The sequence below is a fragment of the Nicotiana tabacum genome, chromosome 8 (assembly GCF_000715075.1).
Source record: "Nicotiana tabacum cultivar K326 chromosome 8, ASM71507v2, whole genome shotgun sequence".
Classification (NCBI taxonomy): Eukaryota; Viridiplantae; Streptophyta; class Magnoliopsida; order Solanales; family Solanaceae; genus Nicotiana; species Nicotiana tabacum.
Window position 1 is genome coordinate 35,479,205 of NC_134087.1, and position 11,130 is coordinate 35,490,334.

The 11,130-nt window shown below is 38.6% G+C and overlaps 1 protein-coding gene across 1 annotated transcript; it reads right to left on the bottom strand.

Annotated features, from left to right (window-relative positions):
• Positions 1 to 596: 596 nt before the first annotated feature.
• On the bottom strand, positions 597 to 5,979 carry LOC107772525 (N-terminal acetyltransferase B complex catalytic subunit NAA20). The gene is made up of 6 exons (XM_016592028.2): positions 5,813 to 5,979; positions 5,333 to 5,423; positions 3,421 to 3,553; positions 1,263 to 1,332; positions 1,107 to 1,167; positions 597 to 1,015 (listed from the first exon to the last, which is right to left on the bottom strand). Exons 1-6 carry the CDS (start codon positions 5,888 to 5,890, stop codon positions 924 to 926), a joined length of 525 nt encoding a protein of 174 aa, XP_016447514.1. The 5' UTR covers positions 5,891 to 5,979; the 3' UTR covers positions 597 to 923.
• Between the last annotated feature and the right edge of the window lie 5,151 nt (positions 5,980 to 11,130).

An 11,130-nucleotide genomic window follows, 5' to 3' on the forward strand; every position in this document is an offset into this window, starting at 1 on the left:
GGATATGGAATAGACCATGTCGTCTTTCGTTGCCTTGCCGCTTGGACGAGATGTTGGTCAGCTTGACCGCAGCGGTCAGATTTTGACCAAATACAGATTTCAAATCAATAGAGGTAGAGTACCACAATACGTCCGTAGTATAACCACTAACCAGTACGAATATATATGTGCGTGTGTGTTTGTAAAAGCAGAATTTGAGTTATTTGAATTGTGACATCTTAACTATTGAGTTATTCCATAATACACAAAATTTGCATTATTAAAATTCTTCGTCAGACATAGCATTTGAAGAAGGAATTATCTTAATATTATTATTGTAATTTAGTCAAAGAAGAATAGTTTTGAATTTTAAAACAAACTCGAGCTTTCAAAATTGATATAAAAGAAAAACTATTTTTTGCCCAAGTTATTCATTACTCCACTTTACGCATGCTGACTTATACAGACGACGTTATTTTGCACGTAGATATCAACATTTTTGGTTCGTGTCCGTTTTCAAAATATTCCAAAAATTGCTAAAATCCATCTATTACTGGGGTTATAAAATTGTATCAAGTTATGAGCTTCAGATGATCTCATAGAATTTCAAATCGATCTTACCAAAAGGGCACGCATTTCATTGCTTAAACTACTAGCTAACACGTCTTGACCAATCAATATACACACGACATGCTCCGGCGGTTGCAGCCAAAAAACAAGGCCAGAATTCTAGCACATGTTCTTAGACATAATATAATGATCTAAGGATCAGCATCTTTAAACCTGAAATTCTTTACTCATTGGCGGAGCAGTAAAATAAAACCTCTCCATTTTCAGAAAGACACAAGAGCTCGGACTCCTGATCTTAATACATTTTCAGATGAACTTCTTGATGCCTGAACATAGCGTCTTGAAAGATACACATGGTAACAGTTTGTACTGACTCAGTCATACTCCAATTCATCGGGAGTTACTGGCCGCTTAAGGGGGATGATAGACTTCCTTTCTACGTCTCGCGATAAAGCCTTCCTCATATCTGGAACAGCAAAGAAGAAACAAGGGTCATACCAATCACATCATACAGCAGAATGGAAGCTGCTATGTCATAGTTAAATGCAGCAACTCACCCAAACCATCTTCCTCCCCTGAGTAATAACGTAAAACTCGCCTATATATTACATAATCGAGCTGGAAAAAGAAGAAACAGTTGAAAGGATTAGTGACAAGAATACATACTCATCCTGATACAATTCCTAACAAGGTTACTGAGGAAAGGTTACTACCTTCTCATACATCTTTATGGCTGGCGTATTTGATGCTCTCACAAACAGGTCCACAAAGTAAGCCTTATCACTGCACAACAATGCTCACCTTAGTCCGAAGCTTGGACAGAAATTCACACAACTAAAAGGTTTAATTCAACTAGTAGCCACAAAACATCGGCAAGGTTTACACAAACTTTATTGTTCTCACCTGAATACTAACTTTATGCCATCACACAAAGGGAGTGACGAATTCATTATAATTAAGTTGAATAAAAATCAACATTAAACACTACTAGGAGGACCCGAAACGAGGCAAGTTACAAATCTCGAGGTTCACATCATCATGCAAAGACTGGAGAACCTAAGTAGCCAATATGTATTAGAGAAAGAAAGCAAAGCTGAACTCCACAAGGTCAAAAGTTATGCTAAATTGAAATTGATCTGATTGTATTCACTTCGCACAACTTTTGTGCGATCACATGAACTAACAACCTAATTATGCCTAGAATAACAAGACGGGGAAATAGGATGCCAGTTCCAGTATTCAACAAACTGCAATACAGAGGAGGTCCCACACCATCTAGCTTCGAATAAGAGCCTGTTTGGATTGGCTGGATTTAAGTAGCTTTTAAGCTTCAAGTGCTTAAAAGCACTTTTAAGTGCTGGAGCTTAATTTATCAATAAGTATACGTGTTTGGATAAAGTGCTGAAACTGAAAATAAGCAATTGATGTGTTTGGTAAAAAAGTGCTTTATCTGTTAAAAATGATTGAAATGCCCTCAAAACTGTTAAACTAAAAATAAGCTTATTATTGTATTATTTTTAGTTTTGGATTAGTTCCAAGGCTCCAAATTAATATGAGTCTCTATTCTCTTAAGTTATAAATTGATTAGATAAACTTATTTTTAACAGATACAAAGGATTTATTTAAATAACATAATTTGACTAAAGCTTGTATGTAAATGCAGTTTCCCCGAAAACAGCCAATAAATTGAAAAATACAATGAGAGATAAGTGTCATATGAGTTTGTATTTTACCACAGGAAGAAAATTTTGAATTTATATTTCAAATCTAGCAGGTGGAAAAAATTTAGCAGGCGAAATACATCAAAGAAAGAAACTACAGTAATAATATATCTCTATGACTCTATCTTCAACTTGAGCAATTTATATTTTTACTAAATCATCACAAGCAAAAGCTGAATTTCCATTGGATCCTCTAGCGTAAGCCTAAGAAAGAGCACAAAGTTATTGTCTTTCTTTATAGCCCATGAGCAATGTATCGCTGCCACTCTATGGCAGAGAAGATAGAACGAGAATGGATCTAGGTAGAAAGAAAATGGAGTTTGGGTTTTTAATAAGGGAAGGGTCTTTTGAGAATTATAAAAACATGTAAGGGACAATACAGTAAATGATTTGGTCAAACCCAAGTAGCTTTTAATCTGATGAGCAATAAGTTAGATATCTCCAACTTATAGCTTTTGGCCTTTTTAAGCACTTTTAACTTATTTTAAGCACTTTTCGCCATTGCCAAACCCGGAAAAAAAGCTAAAAGGAGCTTAAAAGTCAATCCAACACCCTCTAAATGCATCCAGAAGGTTAAAATTGCAATTGTATTCCCAAAACAAAACAAAAAAGATGGCAAAGGACACGCATAGATTGCATTTAAGGCCCAAAACCTTGCATTACTTGTACAAGTGTACACTGTTACTATGTATTCATTCAATCAATTAAACATGTATAAGAGTAACATTCACACTGTAGAACTTATTCTGAAGCTATAATGATATATAAGGAGGTAAACCTGTAAGGTAGAAAAGACTGTCATGGTCTTTAGAAAATCTAGTGAGATAAACAACAAGACAAGAGGATGAACCATAAACAGACTATGCATACCAGGTTAAAATTAATACAACTCCATGGTAATCTGGAAGTCTAAACATAAAAGAAAACTGTGAATCGGTACAATGATAAAGTTGGAAAGATGAATTCAGAAAATGCAACTGGGATTCATGAAAGGACTAAAATTTTACTATGTTTGGACACTCTCCCTAAAATCTAAACCTGAGTGGCATTCTGAATTTCCTTTTCTTTCCGGGATTCCAGTTATCACAGGCATTAATCTCTCAGTAATAGGATCTAGCAATGAAATTTTTTCAACAGTATAGTTGCTTACATCTTATCACTGACATCTTCCAACAGGTTCATCAATTTCTTGGCTAATTGCTGCCTCCGATATTCGGGAGCCACAGTTACTGCAGTGACATGGCCATGCCAAGATTCACCTTGCCCTTCAACTTTTCCCATAACTGCACATATAATCTAGACATTAGTTACCTTATTAAAAAAAGACATTAGCTAATCACTATCCAAAAAAAAAAACAGACATTCGTAAAAGAAACAAATGTTCCTTGTGCGTTATTTTAGGAAACACAGATGACAAAATCTTGTTCTAGTCTACAAGAACCAGAATGTACCAGACAGTAGCCAAACTAAGACCAAACTACATAATCGGCACTCTAGCTGCTCTGTCACAAATGTTTCAGTCTACAACATTTTAAAGACATCAGTAACAACTTGTAAATGAATCCCCTTTTTTTGAATGGTACCTATTGTAAATGAATCCTTTTCACCAAATGAAGTCCAAGAGAATGGTTACTTGCATCTATATTAACCCTAGGACCTTTTACTTGAAATTTTGTGAGGAAAAGCAAAATAATTTTGTGTCTATGGGGCTACAATTATAAAATCCACCTAAAGCTGCACAAATAATGTACTTTCTGATCCGAGCAGCCAATGCTCAGATCAGTACTCCTTACTACTAATTTCAGAATGATATAGCATTAACGAAGAGGAAGCTTGCTAATCTAACCCTTGTTACTTTCTGAATGTCACCATCTTGGAAAATCCTAAGATGACATATAATAATCAGTCAAGTACAAGGCATCTAACAACTTAAGGACTAGAGAATATGGTAGACACCATCATCTACTCTGATCTAAATGACAAGCATTCATAATTACACGCAATAAAATTCAAATATTGAGAAGAAAAGTTATGCAAATTTAAATGCACCAGAATCTTATAGAACCATCTAAAAGATGAGTTAAGTAAGCACTTAAGTCATTATTGAAGTAGAACGATTCTCAATAAATAAATAAGGATTGAATTTCATTGTTTAATCATGAACTATTTTGATCTTTCCTTGATAACGGCAATGTTTAGGTTAGCTTGCACACGCCTCAATTATTGCAGAGGGTACCTATTACTTCCCACCAACATAGATACCGGGTAATTTTGCTCATCAAGGCCTAGAATAAGGATATCTCAATGCACAAAGCATCTCGCACCATGCAGGATAGGGGGAAGGGACGCACCCCAAGATTGTGTGTTGTAGGATGCCTAACCTAATGCAAGGATAAGGTTGATTCCATATCTTGAACTCGTGACCTATAGGTCACACGAAGACAACTTTACCGTTGCTCCAAGGATCCCTTTCCCACCAGGGCCTAGACAAATCAATAGAAATTACTTACGTCTCTTGCCGCTATTAGGATTTGAACTTTGGTCTCTCATGGCTTTCACCTATGTCATTAACCACTAAACCACACCTTCGGGCTTCTCAAATCATGAACTATAAATGAGAGCTCTGGGTATAAAGGGCAGCCCGGTGCACTAAGCTCCGGCGATGCGCGGGGTACAGGGAAGGGCCGGACCACAAGGATCTATTGTACGCAGTCTTACCCTACATTTCTGCAAAAGTCTATTTCTACGGCTCAAACCCGTCAACTCCTGGTCACATGACAACAACTTTACCAGTTACGCCACAGCTCCCCTTAAGCTTTGGATATATTACTTTTAATTCTTGCAACTCGTCTTGATCTTCAAACATTTTCTATATTCCTAAAAGAATCTACTCTCCTACTAACGTCGCTCCTAACTACCACAAGAATTATTTCAACGCTTCCAGCGCGCAATTGATAGTATCTAATTTTGCCAATCTGTGTAAATTTAATAAGCATCATTCGCCAACTTAAAATCATCCTAAAAAAGCTATGAATTTCAAAATCTACAGTAGAAGGACTCACTGTATCCCATGATTTTGCCACCAGGAGCTTCTGCGACGTGGAAATAGTCCGGCCATCTTGCCATGTATGTCATGTAAAATGACATGTTGAACTACATCACAAGTTAAAAACTTGTTTCAAATTCTAACAAAAGCACTAAAAACATGTTAAAACTCTTCAAATTTTACAAGGTACTAATAATCATGTTAAAGCTCGTTTCAAAATCTGAAAAAGGAACCAAAAGCATGTTAAAGTTCGTTCAAATTTGACGAGGTACTATAAATCATGTTAAACCTCGTTTTAGTAAAATTCTAAAAGGCACGAAAATTCATGTAAAAACTAGTTTCAAAATCCAAAAGTCCACAAAAAAAACCTTAAAACTCGTTTCAAATCCTGAAAACACTAAAAAAAAATCATACAATTTTCGCTCGGAATAACGACACGAAAGTTAGCAAAAAAAATAAAAAAATAAACAGGAGAAAAGAGAGCTAAATGATTTACAGTTTCAGTAAGATGATCTAGATTGACTGAGGCGAAGCGGAGAAGGTCATTGCAGCTAAATCTACGAATCGTCGTCATCCTTTCTCTCTCTTCTTTCCTTTTCTCTCTCTCTCTCTCTCCTCAACTCTCTGGTATGTACGAGCGATAATGGATGTCGAGGCCGTTTGCGTTTTGGACGTGAACATCACGGCCCAAAGACCTTACACCCGACCCGAAAAGGAAAAGCTCACGCCGATTACTGATTAATTAAGGATATATACTCCAAAGTTATGTATACAGCCAATGTAATTATTTTCTTAGTAATTATAATTTAACCTATAATAATTGCCATATTTACTAGTTTACGGACTAATACTTATCGTAAAATTTAATTATTATTCCCCAGAGAGAGTATTATTTTATAAGTGATATGATGGTACCAAAAAAATTATACCTCATTGCATTTTTAATCGTAAGAAGTCAATTTAAAACCAGTTAAAAATTAAGACTGCTTTGTTTTGGTCATTGCTCGCAAGATAATACTCCAGCCTTACTAATTCTGAATTGATGAATGTATACGTATAATATCTATATCTATATTTATATCTATATATCTATGTATACAGTGAAAGTCGGGGCTATTCAATTTCGTTCTTTAATGGAAAAGGTGATACCACGTTGAGAGGTCAGGACATCGAGCTCGGGGTCGAGGCTTCTTTCCAATATCAAGGTCGAGGTCGATAACTTTAGTTCGAGATTGGAAGAAGGCCCACTTCGAGATAATACCGTTATGATTCGGTAGTAGGAAGAGCGAGCTTCTCGCACCGGCCCGAAGATCACGACGTAAATTCTGGGATTGATTTGTCCTTGACGGTTAGACAGTTGTACAATAAGATTTCATACTATAATTAGAAGTATACCTTATTTGAGATTCCCCTATTATATAAAGGGGAGTCCATCTATTTGTAATACACGAGACATTGACAAGAGAATATACATTCATCACTTTCTTTCTTACTATTCATCAGAGTTGCCTTATAATTTACTGTTCTTACTAACCCACCTTGAGATTGTCATAGCTTGAGGTCGAGACTTGGCTCGCACACTGGTTTGACTTACCTTATTCTTCAATTTATATATTTAATTCCTTGTTTATCAATTGGTATTGGACTAAATCACATATCTTTAAAACCACAATATAAATTTAATTATTACTCGAATTTTAGGGTAAACAGTTTGGCGCTCACCGTGTGATTAAGGATAATAGTGATTGTTTCAGTACTGATACTTATAACACACGTTGTTTTCACACTTGTTCTTGTCAAGAATTTTTGTTCTCAGGTTAAAACATGTCAAACTCACAAAACACACCCGTACATGGCGATGATAGTCTTGGATTTCATGGGGAAAACGATAATGTAATTGCTCCAGGAGTCGGGGTTCCACCGATTAACCTAGGGGAAGTGCCGATTGCTGATCCAGTCGATGTCAGTTTGCACACTGCTTTGAACACGGACTTAGGCGCGGACCCCGGAGGGAACGTGCGCAGGGAAGGCCGATCTGGTGGCCAATGAACCCAGGGTGTAGGATACTGGGGAGTTAATCTCCAGTTAATATTCGAGATGTTACAGGCTCAACAGGCTGCTATTGCTGAACTTCAGAGTCAACATAGAACTCTAAGTGTGGTTGAGCCGGAAATCACTCGTCGTATCGAGCCAGTGCCAGAAAGGACGAATGGTAATGGATCAGGGACTGATCCTACAATTATAAAAATGCTCGAGGAGCTCACCAAAAGAATCGAGCCGGGAGAAAAGAAAATCGAAGATAATGACAAAAAAGTGGAAACATACAAGTCTCAAGTTGATAAGATACCGGGGGCACCCCGATCTTAAAAGATTTGGATTCAAAAAAGTTCGTGCAGAAGCCTTTTCCTCAGAGTGCGACTCTGAAGCCCATTCCTAATAAGTTTCGTATGCCGAATATAGCAAAATACAATGGGACCATCGATCCTAATGAACACATCACTTCGTACACATGCGGGATAAAGAGAAATGGCTTAGAAGACGATGAGCTCGAGTCCGTTTTGCCGAAAACGTTTGGGGAAACTCTATCGAAGGGAGCAATGATTTGGTATCACAACTTGACTCTGAATTCCATCAACTCATTTGTCATGTTAGCAGATTCTTTTGTGAAGGCACACGCCGGGGCCATAAAGGCTGCAACAAGAAATCAGACGTTTTTAAGATAAGACAAAGGGATAACAAAATGTTGAGAGAGTTCATCTCCCGATTTCAATTGGAACGCATGGAATTACCACCGGTCACGGATGATTGGGACTTTCAAGCTTTCACCCAGGGGTGAACGAGTGGAGCTCGATAGTATTACGACAGTTAAAGCAGAATTTGGTCAAGTATCCAGCTGTAACTTGGGTAGATGTGCACAATCGAAGATCAAGGTCGAGGACGACCAATTAGGAGCCCCCTCCGGTTCAGTACATCCTAACAATTTAGTAGTTAAAGCCCCGAGGGACATCGATAGAGAGACAAGGTCGAACAGAGAACGATATCAGCCATATATCGCAGATCGAAGAAACAATGGATCGGGGCATAATCCTTCTCGGAATGATCGAAGGAACGATCGAGGACAAAATTCTTGAAGACTTATGAGCAAGAGTGGTTTTGATAAGCACGTTGATCCCATAGAGGCACCTTGGTTATCGGAGTATAACTTTAGCGTCGATGCATCAGGCATTGACTCGGCAATCGGAAGGATCAAAGATACTAGGTGGCCCAGACTCATACAAACCGATCCTTCCCAAAGAAACCTAAATTTGATGTGCAAGTATCATGGAACGCATGGTCACAAGACCGAGGATTGCAAGCAATTAAGGGAGGAGGTAGCTCATCTATTTAACGAGGGCCACCTTCGAGAGTTCCTTAGCGATCGAGCCAAGAATCGTTTCAGGGACATAGATGTCAACAGGAAAAATGAGCAGGAAGAACCACAACATGTTATTCATATGATCATTGGCGGGGTCGATATTATACAAGGGCCCGTATTCAAACGCACAAAGGTATCTATTACTAGGGAGAAACAGACCCGAGATTATGTGCCTGAGGGCTCCTTATCATTCAACGATGAATAAGTAGAAGGCATATCTCAACCACACAATGACGATCTGGTAATTTCTATCTTATTAAATAAAGTTCAAGTTAAGCGTGTTTTAGTGGATCCAGGTAGTTTGGCGAATATCATCCAATTGAGGGTCGTGGAGCAACTCGGCCTACAAGATCAAATTATGCTCGCAACTCGAGTCTTAAATAGCTTCAACATGGCTAGTGAAACAATTAAAGGGGAGATTACTCTACCAGTGAACATGGCTGGAACCATTCAATATACCATGGATTATTTTGCTTGGTCCCATTTAGACATGACGGGGATCCCACCGGAGATAACAACGCATCGGCTAAGCCTTGACCCCAGGTTCAAAGTAGTGAAACAAAAGAGAAGGCCCTAGTCTGAGGTAAAGCATGCATTTATAAAGGATGAGATAACTAAACTTCTCAGAATAGGGTTTATTCGGGAGGTAAAATACCCCGAATGATTAGCCAATGTAGTCGTAGTCCCTAAAAAAGGGAACAAACTTAGAATGTGTGTAAATTACAAGGATTTGAACAAGGCATGCCCTAAAGACTTTTTTCCACTACCTAACATCGATCGCATGATCGATGCCACGGCTGGCCACGAGATCCTTACATTTCTCAATGCCTATTATGGGTACAATGAAATTCAGATGAACCCCGAAGACCAGGAGAAGACCTTATTTATCATCAAATATGGAACACATTGTAACAATGTAATGCCCTTCGGGCTAAAAAATGCAAGAGCTACTTATCAATGCCTAGTAAATAATACGTTCAAAGAACAAATAGGAAATTCAATTGAAGTTTATATTAATGACATGCTAGTTAAGTCCCTGAACGCAGAGGACCATTTGGATCACTTGTAAGAAACATTTGAGATTTTAAGGAAATATAACATGAAACTCAACCCCGAGAAATGTGCTTTCGGGGTCGGCTTAGGCAAGTTCCTAGGCTTCATGGTATCAAACTGGGGGATTGAGATCAACCCCGATAGAATCAAGGCCATTGAATACATCACCGTCGTGGACAACGTAAAAGCCGTGCAGAGGCTAACTGGGTAGATAGCTGTTTTAGGCCGATTTATCTCGAGGTCATCAGATTGAAGCCATAGGTTTTTCTCTTTACTCAAGAAGAAAAACGACTTCGCTTGGACGCATTAGAGGATTTAAAGCGATACCTATCGAGCCCACCATTGCTTCACACCCCTAAGGCGGATGAGAAACTTTACTTGTACTTGGTGGTGTCGGAAATTGTGGTGAGTGGTGTCCTAGTTCGAGAAGACTAAGGTACGCAATTTTCCATTTACTATGTAAGTCGAACCTTAGGGGAAGCAGAAACTAGATATCCACACTTAGAGAAATTAGAACTTGCACTAATAAGTGCTTCTAGAAAATTGAAGCCATACTTTCAATGCCATCCAATATGTGTGTTAACCACTTACACACTTGGTGATATTTTGCACAAACCCGAGCTTTCGGGTCGATTGGCCAAACGGGCCGTCAAACTCAGTGGGTATGATATCGAGTATCAACCCCGAACGGCCATCAAGTCTCAAATTTTAGCGGACTTCATGGCCGATTCACACCAACCCTCGTGCCCGAAGTTAAAAAGGAGCTCTTGTTAAAATTGGGTACATCATCGGGGGTATGGACTACTATGGACCCTTTTCAAAGACGGTGCTTCTAATGTGAAGGGGTCCGGCCTAGGCATCATTTTGAAGCCACTCACGGATGGAACTATCAAGCAATCTATCAAAACTTCTAGGTTGACTAATAATGAGGTCGAGTAGAAGGCCATGATTGCAGGACTCGAGCTAGCTAAAAGCTTGGGGGCATAAGTCATTGAAGCCAAGTGCGACTCTTTATTGGTGGTGAGCCAAGTAAACAAAAGCTTCAAAGTTCGAGAGGATAGAATGCAAAGGTATTTGGACAAGCTGCATGTGACATTGTACCGCTTCAGAGAGTGGACTCTGGATCATATACCTCGGGAACAAAATAGCGAGGTCGATGCACTTGCAAATTTGGGATCATCAGTCGAGGAAGACGATATTATCTCGGGGACTGTCGTCCAGTTATCGAGATATGTGGTCGAGGAGGGTCATGCTGAGATAAACTCTACAAGCATGACCTGGGATTGAAGGAATAAATATATTGATTATCTAAAGAACGGAAAGCTCCCATCGGACCAAAAAGAGTT